This window comes from Canis lupus, chromosome 1 (genome assembly GCF_003254725.2).
Source record: "Canis lupus dingo isolate Sandy chromosome 1, ASM325472v2, whole genome shotgun sequence".
In the NCBI taxonomy this organism is placed as follows: domain Eukaryota; kingdom Metazoa; phylum Chordata; class Mammalia; order Carnivora; family Canidae; genus Canis; species Canis lupus.
The window spans coordinates 82,281,072-82,296,043 of NC_064243.1; the positions used below are offsets into that span (position 1 = coordinate 82,281,072).

A 14,972-nucleotide genomic window follows, 5' to 3' on the forward strand; every position below is an offset into this window, starting at 1 on the left:
TCCATTTACATGTGAGCCCTTTGAGAGTAGAGAACATGCTTTACTCTCTTTCATATCCCCATCTTAGCCTGATGTAGATGCTTAGCAAATATTTCTTGAACCAAAATTTTAAAAATGAAAGAAAGTTGTCCAAATTCCCAAGACTGGGCTCATATGGACACATTCCTTGGGCAGGAGATAAAGGCAAGGGTACTAGCATATTGTTATTCTCACAACAGGGATTTGAAAGAGTGGGGTAAAGAAAGGTCAAGGTTCTTTCAGCTGACAGTTCACCACCCACTGACCACATGTCATTTATCACTGGTCCTTTTTTTTTTATTCTTCAGTCGCCAAGGGATCAGAGAAGTGAGAGCAGAATACTTTGGGAGACTCCATCAGTTAAAAAAGAAATAGCAACTTCTTCAGAAGAATTCCTCTGATAGAAGGAAAAAGTGAGACACTGACAAGGGAGGATAATAGGCAAGGTCAAAGGGGCATAAGACAGCAATCAGTAAAACACAGCGGGCACATGTTTGAGACAATTTCACGCACAAACATATGACGTGAGACCTCGGCATACACCAGTAACAGTCCCAGTCATCACCATGGTGAGAATGGCATAAGACATTCGTGGTATTAGTTCCTCTCTTTTACAGGCATGTAGGAAGATTGCATTTCCCCATCCTGTGAGCTCAGTCATGGCCACATGACTCACTTTGGCCAAAATAAATGTGAGCAGTTGTTACAAGTGTCACATCTTGGGGAAAGCTTTAAGAGCCAATGTACTTTCCTTTGCCATGACAAGGTAATAAGTACTCCATCAACTTGAGCACTGGGTCGAGGACCATGAAGAGCAGAGCTCCTAACTGACCCACAATGGGGACATAGCACAAGTGAACAAACACCTCTGTTGTTTTCAGGATCCTGAGATTTGAGGGTCATCTGGTATCAGGGCACAACCCTGCCGATCCTAGTGTGTACATGTGACAAAGAGCTTCTAAGTCAACACAGTAAACAAAGTTATGCACAAGTTGCTTAGGGCTGACCATCTAATCATTCTGTTACTACCTACACTCATAAAATGGATCGAGTTTCAACACTTCCCTAATCCTCAGTTTCTCCATCTGAAAACATCATTAGATTGCAGATGTGAAGACATATCATCTAACATTAAGTGTTTAGCAGTGTGCTGGTGAATGATGATGCTTGATAAATACTAGGTTATTCGGTCCTATTATTTGTGGAATAAACTGAACAAGTGATGGGATGGCAGAAAGCACAAAAGCATGTAATAAATATTTGCTAAGTCAATTTATGAAGAAAGCCAGGATGAGTAAGTGACCATGACACTGCAGAATTTCTACAAATTCTTCCAACTTTTGGTCCCCCCTTTTTAAGTTTTTCTTTTTTAATATTTTATTTATTCATTTGAGAGAGAGTGGGGTAGAGCAGAGGGGATGCTGGTGAGGCATGCAGATTCCCTCTGAGCTAGGAGACTGATAGGGGGCTCAATCTCATGATCCTTAGATCATGACCTGGCTCAAAACCAAGAGTTGAGCGCTCAACTGAGTGAGCCACACAGGTGCCCCTAAGGTTTTCTTTTTTCAAAACCCTCATCTTTGAAATGAGCTTTCATTTAGAAAATGAAGGGGGAGGGAGGCTCTAATGAAAAAGACAAGCAGTTTATGTTGTTTTAAGAAATCACTCTCTGGAATCCCTGGGTGGCTCAGCGGTTTAGTGCCTGCCTTTGGCCTGGGGCGCGATCCTGGAGACTCAGGATCGAATCCCACATCGGGCTCCCGGTGCGTGGAACCTGCTTCTTCCTGTGCCTGTGTCTCTGCCTCTCTCTCTCTCTCTCTATTTATTTATTTATTTTATTTAAAATTTATTTATTTATTTATTTATTTATTTATTTATTTATTTATTTAAAATTTATTTATTTATTTTAAAGATTTTATTTATTTATTCATGAGAGACAGAGAGAGAGAGAGAGAGAGAGAGAGAGGCAGAGACACAGGCAGAGGGAGAAGCAGGCTCCATGCAGGGATCCTGATGTGGGACTTGATCCTGGGACTCCAGGATCATGCCCTGGGCTGAAGGCAGGCACTAAACTGCTGAGCCACCCAGGGATCCCCACATTTGGCCATTTGAAGAAGAGAGATCCTGAACTGTCCATGTAGTTCATGTATAACCACCCAGGTCACACACTAAGGTTGCCTGGCTAGAGAGTGATGCCTTTGGTTTGGAAGGTACCCAAACTGTTTGATACTGGTTCCCCCTCCCCAAAAGTTTTTGGAAAAGTTCCAGTGGAAGATCTGCGTAGTGAAATAAATAGAGATCTGTGATCACGATATCTGATTTGAAAAACTCTGTATGTTTGCCCCACTGGACAACTAAAATGTGAACTTGTCTCAGATGTTCATTTCTTCTATGAACGAGGTCTCACTCCTTCATACAACGATAGAGTAGCAAGCATCAATGAGATTGGTTCTCTAATTCCTGGACCTGAAACTTGAATTTAATATGATACAGAGCGGGGAGAGTTCACCTCATATTCATGTGGAGGAGAGAGGGTTATTTCCTGCCAATCATACCCCTATAAGGGCAGTGGGGGAATCCAGAGCTAATTGAGAGCATGTCTGCCTACTTTCTGTTATGGATTCCCCTGTCTGCTCTGCCTAGTGTCAGAACATTCCAGATGTATGTCCTTAAGGCTGACAGCTTCAGGTGAACCATGACCCCAAATCAATTTGCATGGCTATTATCAACAGTTTCACTGTTTGCCTGGTAAATTCAGTCATGTCATTGGATATAAAGCTGTAGCCCAATGAAGTACAATGGTTATTGTGTGTAGACCTGAGGAAGGGGGCAGGAAGTAAAATTTTCTTTTATCTTTTTATGATTCTATAAAGCATAATGCTCTTTTCTCTAGAATTAGAAGGGAAGAACATTCAGTGGTATAATAGAGTAGTTGTCAAACACATAGGTTTTGGTCTTGGGCTTTGCAGAATCAATTCCTGCTTTTAGTAGTTAGCAGCCCCGTGACTTTATGCAAGTTGCTTGACTGTTCTAAGCTTAATTTCTTCATCTGCAAGATGTGAACAACAATGACATATACTCCTTAGAGTTAAATGAGGTAATATACTTAAGGAACTCAGTATAGCACCTGGAACATTAGTAGAGTGTGCAGTAAGTGCTAAAACAATTAGGTTATTATTACGTTAAGCCATGTAGGGACAAGAAAGAGGAGGATTAATAGTTTACTGTAACATTATACTTTTTAAGTCAGATTTCTTGAAATATTTTTGCAGTGTAATATTTGTCCTTTTTAGGTGTATAGCTCTATGAATTTTGACAAATGTATAGCCATATAATCACTCCTAGCAGTCAAGATAGAGGACACTTCCAAAACCCCAAATAATTCTCATGCCCTTTATTATGATGACATAATTATTATTAACTGAAGTCCATAATGTACTCAGATTTCCTTAGCTTTTAGCTCGTGTCTTTTTCTATCCCAGGATCCTCTCCAGGATACCACATTGCATTTAATTGTCATATCTCTGTAGGCTTTGCTTGTCTGTGACAGTTTCTCAGACCTGATCTGTTTGATGATCTTGACAGATTTGAGGAGTGCTAATCAGGTATTTGACAAAGTATTCTCTATTGTGATTTGTCATGTTTTTCTCCTGATCAGACTGGGGTTATGGGTTTTGGGGTAGAAGACCACAGGAGTGAAGTGCCATTCTCATGACATCATATCATCATATCAAGGGTATGTGTTATTTTTTTAAAAAAGATTTTATCTATCTATTTGAGAAAGAAAGAGAGATATTGAGAGAGAGAAAAAGAGAGAGCACATGAGCAGGGGGAAGAGCAAAGGGAGAGGGACAAGCAGACTCCATACTGAGCATGGAGCCTGATGCAGGTCTTGAGTCCATAACCCTGAGATCATGACCTGAGCCGAAATCAAGAGTCAGATGCTAAACTGACTGAACCACCCAGATACCCTGGGTATGTGCTATTAGAATAACACTCTTGGTGTTGACCTGATCACCTGGTTGAGGTAGTGCTTGTCAGATATTTCCTATAAAGTTCTTTCCTCCCTCCCTTTCAAAGTGTGCTCTTGGAGGTCACTACGTGAAATCTACACTTAAGGGGTGAGGGTTATGCCCCACTTCCTGGAGGGAGGAGTGCTAAATAAGTTACTTGGAATTCTTCCGCACTGAAGATTTGTCTCTCTTCTCCATTTACTATTTATTCAACCATTGACTTATTTATATAAATATAAACTTAAGAAATTTTATTTTATTGTTGGGTTATAAGCTAATACTATTTTATTTATATTATTGCTCAAATTGTTCCTGCCTTGGCTATTGGGAACACTTCTAGTTCTTTTCCATGTCCCTTTGATATACCCTCTGCACCGTGGTGTTTTTCTTTCTTGGAGCATTTCCTTACTTTCTGTCACTCCAAGATGCTGTAGGCTCATCTGTATTTCCTGCCCAGTCCCAGAATCATCAGTTCTCCATGAGCCTTGGTGTCTTTTTTGGAGAATGGGGTTAGGAAATCAAGATCTGGACCTGTGGTATACTTATTGCTATTTGGATGTCTTTGCCTCTGTATCCTCTCAGCTGAGAGCATGAAGTACTTTTATTCCTCCAGCTTAAAACAATTTTTAAGCTACAGAATGGCTGAAATAGAGCAATGAACAACTTTGTATGCTTCAGCTAGATCTTTTTTTCCCCTGAACCCTATTTGAAAATAAGTTGTAGGCATCATGACATTTCATCCCTAAATACCTTTTCATCCATCTCCTAAACAAAGGAACAGCTGCTATTTAATACAACACAATTGCCACAGCTGCAGAAATATTAATTCAATATTATTCATTTATATTCAAATATTCTTAATTGTCCCCCAAATATTTTTTAAAACTTAAAAATCTCCAACAAATATTTACACTTGTTTTTAGTTGTTTTAGCTCTTTATTCTCTTGATTGACTCCCTTTTTTGTTTTTGTTTTGTTTTGTTTTAGGAGTGTGGGTCAGTTGTCTTATAGATATCTCACATTCTGGATTTATCTTGTAGTGCTCCTCAGGCTAAATACGAGTTTCTCAACCTCAGCATTGACATTTTAGACCAGATGATTTTTTGTTGTTGAGGCCATCCTGTGTATTATAGAATGTTTAAAAGCATCCTTGACCTTTGCGCACTAGATGCAAGTAACAACGCCCTAGGCGTGACAACCAAAAATGTCTCAAAACACTGACAAATGTCCCTGGGGTCATAGTCATCTCTAGTTGGGAATCCTTGGTTTAGACAAGGATAATAGGATACTAGATAATGTTGTGTAATGTTGTCAAGGATACTAGGTAATTTTGTGTACTTGTTAATGTATCACATCAGGAAACACATGGTATCAAGTTGGATGGAATTTATGATATGAAGTGTAATAAGTTAGTAACCAGCAAATCCCCCCCCCCCATTGTCATTAACTGAAGTACTCTGAGGCTCCACGATTATTCTGTTCCCAGTTTTTCACCCACTGATGACTTTCTTTTGAGTCAATACACTAGGGGATATAAAATGATAATCTACTTCTTTCTTTGCATACATGCCAGCTAACACTGTTGTAAAATGCCGTCCCCTTTATTTTCCCTCCTTTTTCCTTTCTCTCGTCTTTAAACATCATTATTGATGCATGGATTATTGTTATTAATTGAATTGTGATTCTTTATCATCCATATGTTTTGACAATCAAATTATCCCAAAGTGGCCAGTGGGAACCATTCACACTAATTAGTATGTCATTTCCTATGAATATAGAAACCCTTACAATGATTCCAATGAAAACTCTGTACAAAGATATATCTAGAGTAGCTTTCTTCCCGTCTCCTTCACCTCTTTGTGTACAGGTAACCATTTTCATTAGTTTTCTGGTTTATTCAAAAATAAACAAAAAATGTATATAAGCTCACAAGTATATCCAAAAGGTAGTATACTGTGTATGGTGTTTTTTTTTTTTTTCCTCCTTGCCTTCTACATAGCAGTACTTTGTGAAATCACTAACAATTCGTATAGATCTTTTTTCTTTTCATGGCCACACAGTACTCCCCAGTGTATGTGTACCTTATTTTATTCAACCAGTCTTCCATGAGTGAGCACTTAGCATGTTTCCAGTGATTAACTACCACAGATAATGCTACAAAGAGTAATACTGTGAATGTGCGGATGTGTATCTTCAGGGTAAATTCCTAGAAGAGATGCCATAGGGTAAGGATAAATGCATATGTAATTGTGTTATATACTGCCAAAATCTCCTTCAACAGTAGTTGTAAGATTCTATCTTTCTACCAGTAATAAATAAGAGTGTTTGTTTCCCTACAGCATTGCCTATGCCGTGCATTGTAAGCTTATAAATTTTTGCCAACCTGACAGGTGAGAAATGGTATGTCATGGTGGTTTTAATTTGCATTACCCACAAAATGAACAAGGTTAAGCATTTTTTCTTATGCTCAAGAGCCATTTGTTGCATCTAGCTCTTAAAACCTAGCTCTTTCTTCATAATTTCCTGGCTGTTACCTTAGATCAGGCTCCTGTTACTTCATACCCAGATTTCTGATAATTGGCTGATTTCTCTGCCTACTGCCATTCTTCCTTTCAATTATCCTGGCTGTAGTTAACACAGTTGCTAAGTTAATCTTCTTAAAACACATCTTCAAAACATTCTCTGTCTTTTAAAAGAACTTTTAATTATTCCCTTTTAGCCACAGTATACTTTAAAACTTACTCAACCAGAATTCAAGATACGGTTTTCCACCTGTTCTCTAAACTTCTTTGTTTTTTCTCTTATATTTACTTCATAGTACTTCCCTCTTATCTGTAGGGTATATGTTCCAAGACTCCTATGGCTGCCTGAAACCATGGATAAAACCAAGCACTATATATATATACTATGTTCTTTCCTCTATGTGCATAACTGTGATAAAGTTTAATTTATAAATTAGGCACAGGAAGAGATTAACAACACTAATAATAAAATAGAATAACTATAATAACATATACATATAACATATAATAAGTTATGTGAGTGTGGTTTTCCTCTCTCAAAAATGTTTATTATACTGTACTCACCCTTCTTGTGATGATAAAATACCACCTGATGAGATGAAGTGAGGTGAATGACAAAGGCATTGTGACATGGTCTTAGACTACTACTGACCTCTGACAATACATCAAAAGGTGGATCCCCTGCTATTGGACCTCAGTTGACTGTGAAAAACTGAAACCACAGAAAGTGAATCTGTGGATAGGGCGGTGGTGGGAGGAGGGATATACTGTATTTCTTCTGCAAAACAGGTACACTGAGTGTCCTACAATCCATGGGAAAAATTCTTCCCTCTGGACCTTTTTTCCCTCTGTTTTCTGATTTGAAAGCCACTCCGTAATGTAGCTCTGCCTTCTTATCTGTTTAAAGTCCATGCAAATTCCAACTCCCATCCTCTTGGAAACTTTCATTGACCATTTCAGTGCCCAGAGGTTCCCTCCTTTTCTAAATTCTATTGTTACAGATGTTGGTCTCCTTATTTAGCACTTAATTTATTTGAGCTTTATCTTGTAAAAAATGTTTATTATTAAGTACAGTTGATATACAATATTCAGGAGCACGACACAGTGATTTTAAAATCTATACATTACATGATGCTCACAATGACATAAGGTCATTGTCACTATACACCATCTGTCACCATCTGTCACTATACAATGTTATTACAATATTATTAGCTGTATTCCCTAGCTGTACTTTCTATCTCTGTGATTATTTATTGTATAACTGGAAGTTTTTACCTCTTAATCCCCTTTACCTGTTTTGCTCACTCCCTACCCTCCTTCTCTCTTCCAACCACTGATCTGTTCCCTGTATTTATGAATCTGTTTTTATTTGTTTGTTTTGTTTTTTAGATTCCACATGTAAGTAAAATCATTATGATATTTGTCTGTCTCAGACTTTTTTCACTTAGCATGATATCCTGTAGGTCCATGTATAGGTCCTATAGGTCCATGATGACAAATGGCAAGAGCTCATGTTTTTTTATGGCTGAATAATATCCCATCGTGCATGTGAGCACGTGAGCATGTTTGTATACACCACACCTTCTTTATCTATTTATCTACTGATGGACATGGGTTGCTTCCATATTTTGGCTATAGCAAGTAATGCTGCAATAAACATATGGGTGCATATGTCTTTATAAATCAGTGTTCTCATCTTCTTTGCATAAATAATAATGAAATTACTGGATCATATGGTAGTTCTATTTTTAATTTTTTGAGGAAATTCCATACTGTTTTCTACCATGGCCATAATAATTTACACTCTTACAAAAGTGCCCAAGGGTTCCTTTTTCTCCACATCCTCACCAACATTTGTTAATTCTTGTCTTTTTGATTATAGCCATTCTGACAGGCATAGGTAATATCTCATTAATTTTAATTTGCTTATCTTTAGTAATTAGTCATGTTGAGCTTATTTTCATGCTTCTGTTTGCCATCTATATGTCTTCTTTAGAAAAATATCTATTCATGTGCACTGCTCATTTTCTAACCAGATTGTTTTGGGATTTTTTTGGTGTTGAGTTGTATAAGTCCTTTATATATTTTGGATTTTAACACTTTATTGGATGTGTGTGATTTGCAAATATCTTCTCCCATTCAGCAGGTTGCCTTTTCATTTTATTTATTTTATTTATTTATTTTTTTTAAAGATTTTATTTATTTATTCATGATAGTCACAGAGAGAGAGAGAGAGAGGCAGAGACACAGGCAGAGGGAGAAGCGGGCTCCATGCAGGGAGCCCGACGTGGGATTCGATCCCGAGTCCCCAGGATCGCGCCCTGGGCCAAAGGCAGGCGCCAAACCGCTGCGCCACCCAGGGATCCCGCCTTTTCATTTTATTGATGGTTTCCTTTGCTGTGCAAAATCTTTTCATTTTGGTGTACTGCCAATAATTTATTTTTGCTTTTGTTCCCCTTGTCTCAGGAGGTATATCCATAAATATTTTGCTAAGGCTAGTGTCAAAGAGACTACTGCCTATACTTTCTTTTAGGAGTTTTGTGGATTCGGGTCTTTAACCGATTTTGAGGGTTTTTTTTTAAGATTTTATTTATTTATTCATGAGAGACACAGAGAGAGGTAGAGACACAGGCAGAGGGAGAAGCAGGCTCCCTCCCTCCCTGATGTGGGACTGGATCCTGGGACTCTGGGATCAGATTTTGAGCTGAAGGTAGATGCTCCACTACTGGTGTCCTGAGTTTACTTTTATGTATGGTGTTAAGAAAGTGGTCTACTTTCATTCTGTTGCATGTAGATGTCCAGTTTTTCCTACCACCATTTGTTGAAGAGACCTCCCCATTGTGTATTTTTGCCTCCTTGTTATAGATTAATTGTCCATATAGGTGTCAATTTATTTCTGGGCTCTCTATTCTGTTCTGTTAATCTCTGTGTCTGTTTTTATGCCAGTACCATACTGTTTTGATTATCATAGCTTTGTGGCATATCTTGAAATCAGGGAGCATAATACCTCTAGCTTTCTTTTTTTTTTTTCATGATTACTTTGGCTATTTGTGTTCTTTGTGGTTCCATACAAACTTTAAGATTACTTGTTTTAGTTTTGTTAAAAATACTATTTGGTATTTTGATAGGGATTGCACTGAATCTATAGATTATTTTACATAGTATGGATATTTTAACAGTGTTAACTTTTCCAGTTCATGAGCATGGAATATCTTCCATTTACTTATGTCCTCTTCACTTTCTTTCATCACTGTCTTATAGTTTTCAGAGTATAGGTCTTTCACCTATTTGGTTAAATTTATTCCTAGGTATTTTATCTTTTGATGCAGTTATAAATTGGATTGTTTTCTTAATTTATCTATCTGCTACTTTGTTATTAGTGTATAAAAATACAACAGATTTCTGTATATTGATTTTATATATCCTGCAACTTCACTGCATTCATTTATTCTCTCAGGTTTTATTTGGTGGAGTCTTTAGAGTTTTGTATATATAGTGTTATGTTATCTGCAAAAAGTGACAGTTCTACTTCTTCATGATTTGGATACGTTCTATTTCTTTTTCTTGTCTTATCATTGAGGCTAGGATTTCTAGTAGTAGAGATGGTTTCCAATGTGTTGATGCTCACTGTTTCATTCCCAGTGCCCTGAATCTATAGATTAGGAATGGACATTCTTGTCTTGTTCCTTATCTTAGAGGAAAAGTTTTCAGTTTTCACCATTGAGTATGATATTAACTGCAGGTTTTTCATATATAACCTTTATTATGTTGGGATATGTTCCCTCTTAACCTATCCTGTTGAGAGTTTTTATCACGAATGGATATTGAATTTTGTCTCATGATTTTTCTGCATCTATTGAGATGATCATGTTTTTCAATCTTTCACTTTGTTAATGTTACTATCACGTTCATTGATTTATGAATATTGAGCTATTCTTGCAACCTCAGAATAAATCCTACTTGATCCTTTGAAAATATTATTGAGTTCAGTTTGCTACAACTTTGTTGAGGATTTTTGTAGCTATACTCATCAAGGAGAATGGGCTTTAGTTTTCTTTTTTTGTTTTTCTGTAGTATCTTGTCTGATTTGGGTATCAGGGTAATACTTATCTCATAGAGTGAATTTGGGAGATTTCCTTCCTCTTCTATTTTTGGTCCAGTTTGATCCTTATGGCCTTTTTTCTTTTATTGTAAGTACTTAAAGTTTTTCAATTTGTGTATATTTTCTCCCAAGAGTAGGGACTTAAGCCATTTAAATGAGCAAAAATTAATGGAATTTTATCACCTACTTTTAAGCAAGATAAAGGCACATTGACATTTATTTTATTGACAAGGTAAGGAAGTAAGCACATCTTAGTAATTTGATTAAAATCAATTATTAAGTCAGTGGAGTTGTAAGTATAGGCCCTAAGTCTTTGGCTATAATCAGGTGTCATACCTATTATTACACTCCCTAAATTAAAACCAAAAAGACACCTCAACACATTAAGTAAAAGTGAGTCCATTTACTTATTCTCTCAATTAATGAAGAGAGATAATTTCAAAAACTTTGATTTATCTTAGTTAAAATTTCCATTCAAGATACTAGCTAGAATGAAAAAGAATGTTGCATCCAATCATCTTGGAACAAGATGGCAATATATAAAATGCTATCTGTTTGTTTTCAGCCTAATAAAGAAAAGAAATCCAAGGGAGAACAAATTGGTGGTCGCCAGAGGCAGAGGGTGAAGGATGTCAAAAGATACAAACTTCTACTTATAAAAGAAATAAATCCTGAGGATATAATGTGCAGCGTGATGACTATAGTTAATAATACTGCACTGTATATTTGAAGTTGCTAAGACAGTTGATTGTAAAAGTTCTCATCACAAGAAAAAAATCTGTAACTCTAAGGTGACAGCTATTAACTAGACTTCTTGTGGTGATCACTCTACAATGTATATAAACTTTGAATCATTATTTGTACACCTGAAACTAATTTTCTATGTCAATTATCTCTCAATAAAAAAGAGAAATATAACCCCATAATAATAAAAACATCTTTATTTTATCCTAGAATAGCAAATTCAATATTTTCCTCAAAATACAACAGCCACTTTTTAATTTTGTTTCCTTTTATCTCCTCTTTCTGGTAAAGTTTTCCTTGGAATAATAAATAACCCCACCGAGGACCTAGACAAGATCAATCTGGAATTTGAGTTCTTTTTTATTGGGTGTAAAAAATCTTAATCTATAGTTGCACTAAATATCTAGAAAGCAATAAAAAACCTCAGAAAAAATGTCACTATTTCCAACAACTAATCATTACATGGTGTAGAAAAAAATGTGTCAAAGCAACTGATTTCACTTTTCTGTAACTCTTCTAGAGGTTATCTAGCTCAGGTTTAAAGATGAATCTACATTATTAAAATGGAAGAAAATGGATCTCTTTCTTTCTAAAGGATGATGTCCCTTCTCATAAGAAGAACCTTAGGAAAATCTATGGTAAATTATTTATATCTTTTAACATCTATGTTTGTATCTTATTAAAAATATGAAATCCAATAAACCGTGTCCCTTTCAAATCTCCCTTCTAGTTCTAATATTTTATGAATAATTATTTATTTCTGCATCACATGATTTATTTACTCTTCTTGGCCCATAAAAGTTTGAATAGAGAAAACATCATATCTAGATCCCTGGGTATCTTGAGCCGTGCATCTCCATTTTAAGTTTCAGCAACTCTCAAATTCAATTCAATGAACATTATACATCATACATCTATTGTACATTTATTATATCTTAGGCCTGCTGCTAGTTCTTTTGACAGCACAGTGCATAAGTCATAGAGTTTATTCTAAGTAGTTTAGTGTCCAGGCAGAACGATAGGTATGCACCAAATATTACACAGATCAGCTGTAAAAAGTTTTATCATTGGCCTACAAACAAGGGGAAGCAAGAAAAGAGATTTAACTCAATTGCAAATATCAACAAAGACTCCAAAGATAAGGTGATAATTGAATTCAGCCACGGCAATATAAAAATACACAAGGTCCAACATATAGAGACTTTATAAATTAAAATAAAATTTCTAATTTAAAAGGAGAAACTGGCAACATTTAGAATATTCCAGTCCTTTTCCTGTGATCTCACTGAACATTGTACCTCTCTCCATTCTGGCAAGTTGCCTTGTAAAAGATTTAGTTCCAGATGTGTCACTTGTTAACAGCCAGAGAGGCGCTGATAGTAGGATCACAACCACATCAACTTTATATTCCCAGTGTCCCAGTGAGCATCAACACACTGTAAACCATTTAAATTTCTTCAAAGAGTGAGTGAACTAAATATTTCAATAGCTCTTTGCAGAGTGAATCAAACTTTCTAGTTTACCTCTTTTTATAGGTTGATTCTTTGGGATTTTGAGTCCCCAGATGGCCTATATCTGATATGGATTTTATTTTCCAGTGGCTACACTTGGTCTCATCTGTAGCCAGATCAGCTAAGGGAAGGGTGGGCACAATGTAGATCCCTAGTGATCATGCTTGTCACTGTTTGCAAGTTTTATGATTTTACAGACAGGCAGGTGTACACACACACATACACAGACATAATCACACCCTTCTCTGTGATACACAAAGGTGCTAGCATGGTCACATAACATATAATAAGAGCCAAGGTGCAAAAGGAGACCACAAAAACAGCTGGAATATGAAATCTGATGGGCAAATATAGTTTGAAATAGGCAAAATGTGAAATCAAGATAGTCAAGACATTTATCCTTGCTCCATGAAAGAAATACCACCTCCTATAACTTTACAAAATACATTAGAATTTGCTTATCTTTCTAATTTTAGTACTTTTATTGCTTATGTTTTGGTCTATTTTTGCTTCCCAGAAAATTCACATTTTACCCTTAAATCACTTACTCTAAATGTTAACACTTAACTCTAAATGTCACACTTCTTGAGTGTGATTTCTTTATTATATTTTATTTTCCAGTAACATATGCCCCATTTCATAGTGGAAGATAATGGGAGAATGCTATTCAAGTTCCTAAAACCTCTGTTTTGTAGTTACAGATACTATAGAAAATATATTATTTCCAGGTAGGGCAGAGAGAACCCATTACAGCCATCAGATAAATTATAATTCATGTATAACATTTAAGAATTCAAGGAAATTCATTAGGTAAAGCCAATAAAAAGTCTACTTAATCCTGGCATAGCCTGACCTCTTGCAACCTCATGAGTGTTTGATGAAGCCTTGCCTTCACCAGGCAGCTTATTAGAAATGTAATTCTCAGGCCCTACCTAGATCTGTGAATTTGCATTTTGCAAATCTCCCATGGGATTTGTGTGCACATTAAAGTTTTAGAAGGAGGAGTTGACCAATAATAGAGAAACTCCATAAATAGAAATAACTCCATCAATCTTTAATTTACATTGGGTTTCCTTTCAAAGATCTACAGATCCAAATGCTAATTATTTTAAATATCTTGACTAAATTTGCATTAAGATACATTCTTGGAATCTGGTGGCCTCTCTATATTTCATTTTACATCCAATCCAGTGGTTCTGTATGATACAGACTGTCCCTTTCCTCCTATCCACAGAAAAGCAGGTATACATGGGGAGAAAGAGATCAGTGATTTGAATTAGAGAATTATGTGGAAGACTGACAAAGACAGTTTTTTGTTTTTTTTTTTTTTATGGTGGGGATCTCAACTCACTGTCAGCACATTGCTTTCTTCTCAAGGGTTGTCTTAGGCTTCAACCAGTGGAGCCATTTCTGCAAAGGAAAACTCCCAAAGTTGGGGGTTTCTGAATCACATGCCAAATGAGTTAGATTAACTAGGAATTCCTTTGCCTTTGAGCTTCTTTCTTCTACCACTGTCTCCTACCATCATCTCCATATTTGTGATATTGAGAAGCCAAGGAGAGGCCACATCCTATGCAACTGGAAAGATGGTTGCTGAGGGTATCCCCTGCCAGATTGCCAACAACTGGAGGAAAAGATGCCTGTACTTTCCTAAACTTGGGTTTCATGAAGATAAGTGACCTCTCCTTTGTCTCAAAAGGGAGCATCTCTCACCACGACCCTGTTTGCATGGGAGTGAGCCTACTTAATGGGTATCAGTGGTGACACCAGTGATGACAAATTCCTGTTGAAAAAATTAAGTTGTGTGGGAGAAAAGAAAAAAAAAAAGGCTATTTAAATTCTTTAGGCAACAAAGAAAGGTGGCATACCCAAACTGCATCCCAGACATCCTTCTTCACAAGGCACGCACTCTTCATAGTCTGGGTCTTGGATTTGACCTATACAAGAGGAATGAGAAACAATTCATTTTTGCTAAGTGGAGACACATTCATTGCTATGAAACTATATTGGTATGCAGCTTATTTTCTTCCCTTTCCCTTTTCTCAGAGACAACAAATTTT

The 14,972-nt window shown here is 36.5% G+C and overlaps 1 protein-coding gene and 1 long non-coding RNA gene across 9 annotated transcripts in view; one reads left to right on the forward strand and one right to left on the reverse strand.

Annotated features, from left to right (window-relative positions):
- The window catches only part of PCSK5 (proprotein convertase subtilisin/kexin type 5), a 458,329-nt gene that overhangs the window by 77,869 nt on the left and 365,488 nt on the right, over positions 1–14,972 (reverse strand). For both annotated transcript variants that reach the window (XM_035709909.2, XM_025423285.3), the window contains exon 24: positions 14,781–14,849. In XM_035709909.2, the coding sequence (XP_035565802.2) occupies positions 14,781–14,849 (69 nt within the window). The remainder of the gene's footprint in view (positions 1–14,780; positions 14,850–14,972) is intronic.
- Positions 1–14,972, forward strand: part of LOC112644698 (uncharacterized) — a 77,603-nt gene that overhangs the window by 50,961 nt on the left and 11,670 nt on the right. The gene's annotated exons all lie outside the window — the stretch shown is intronic.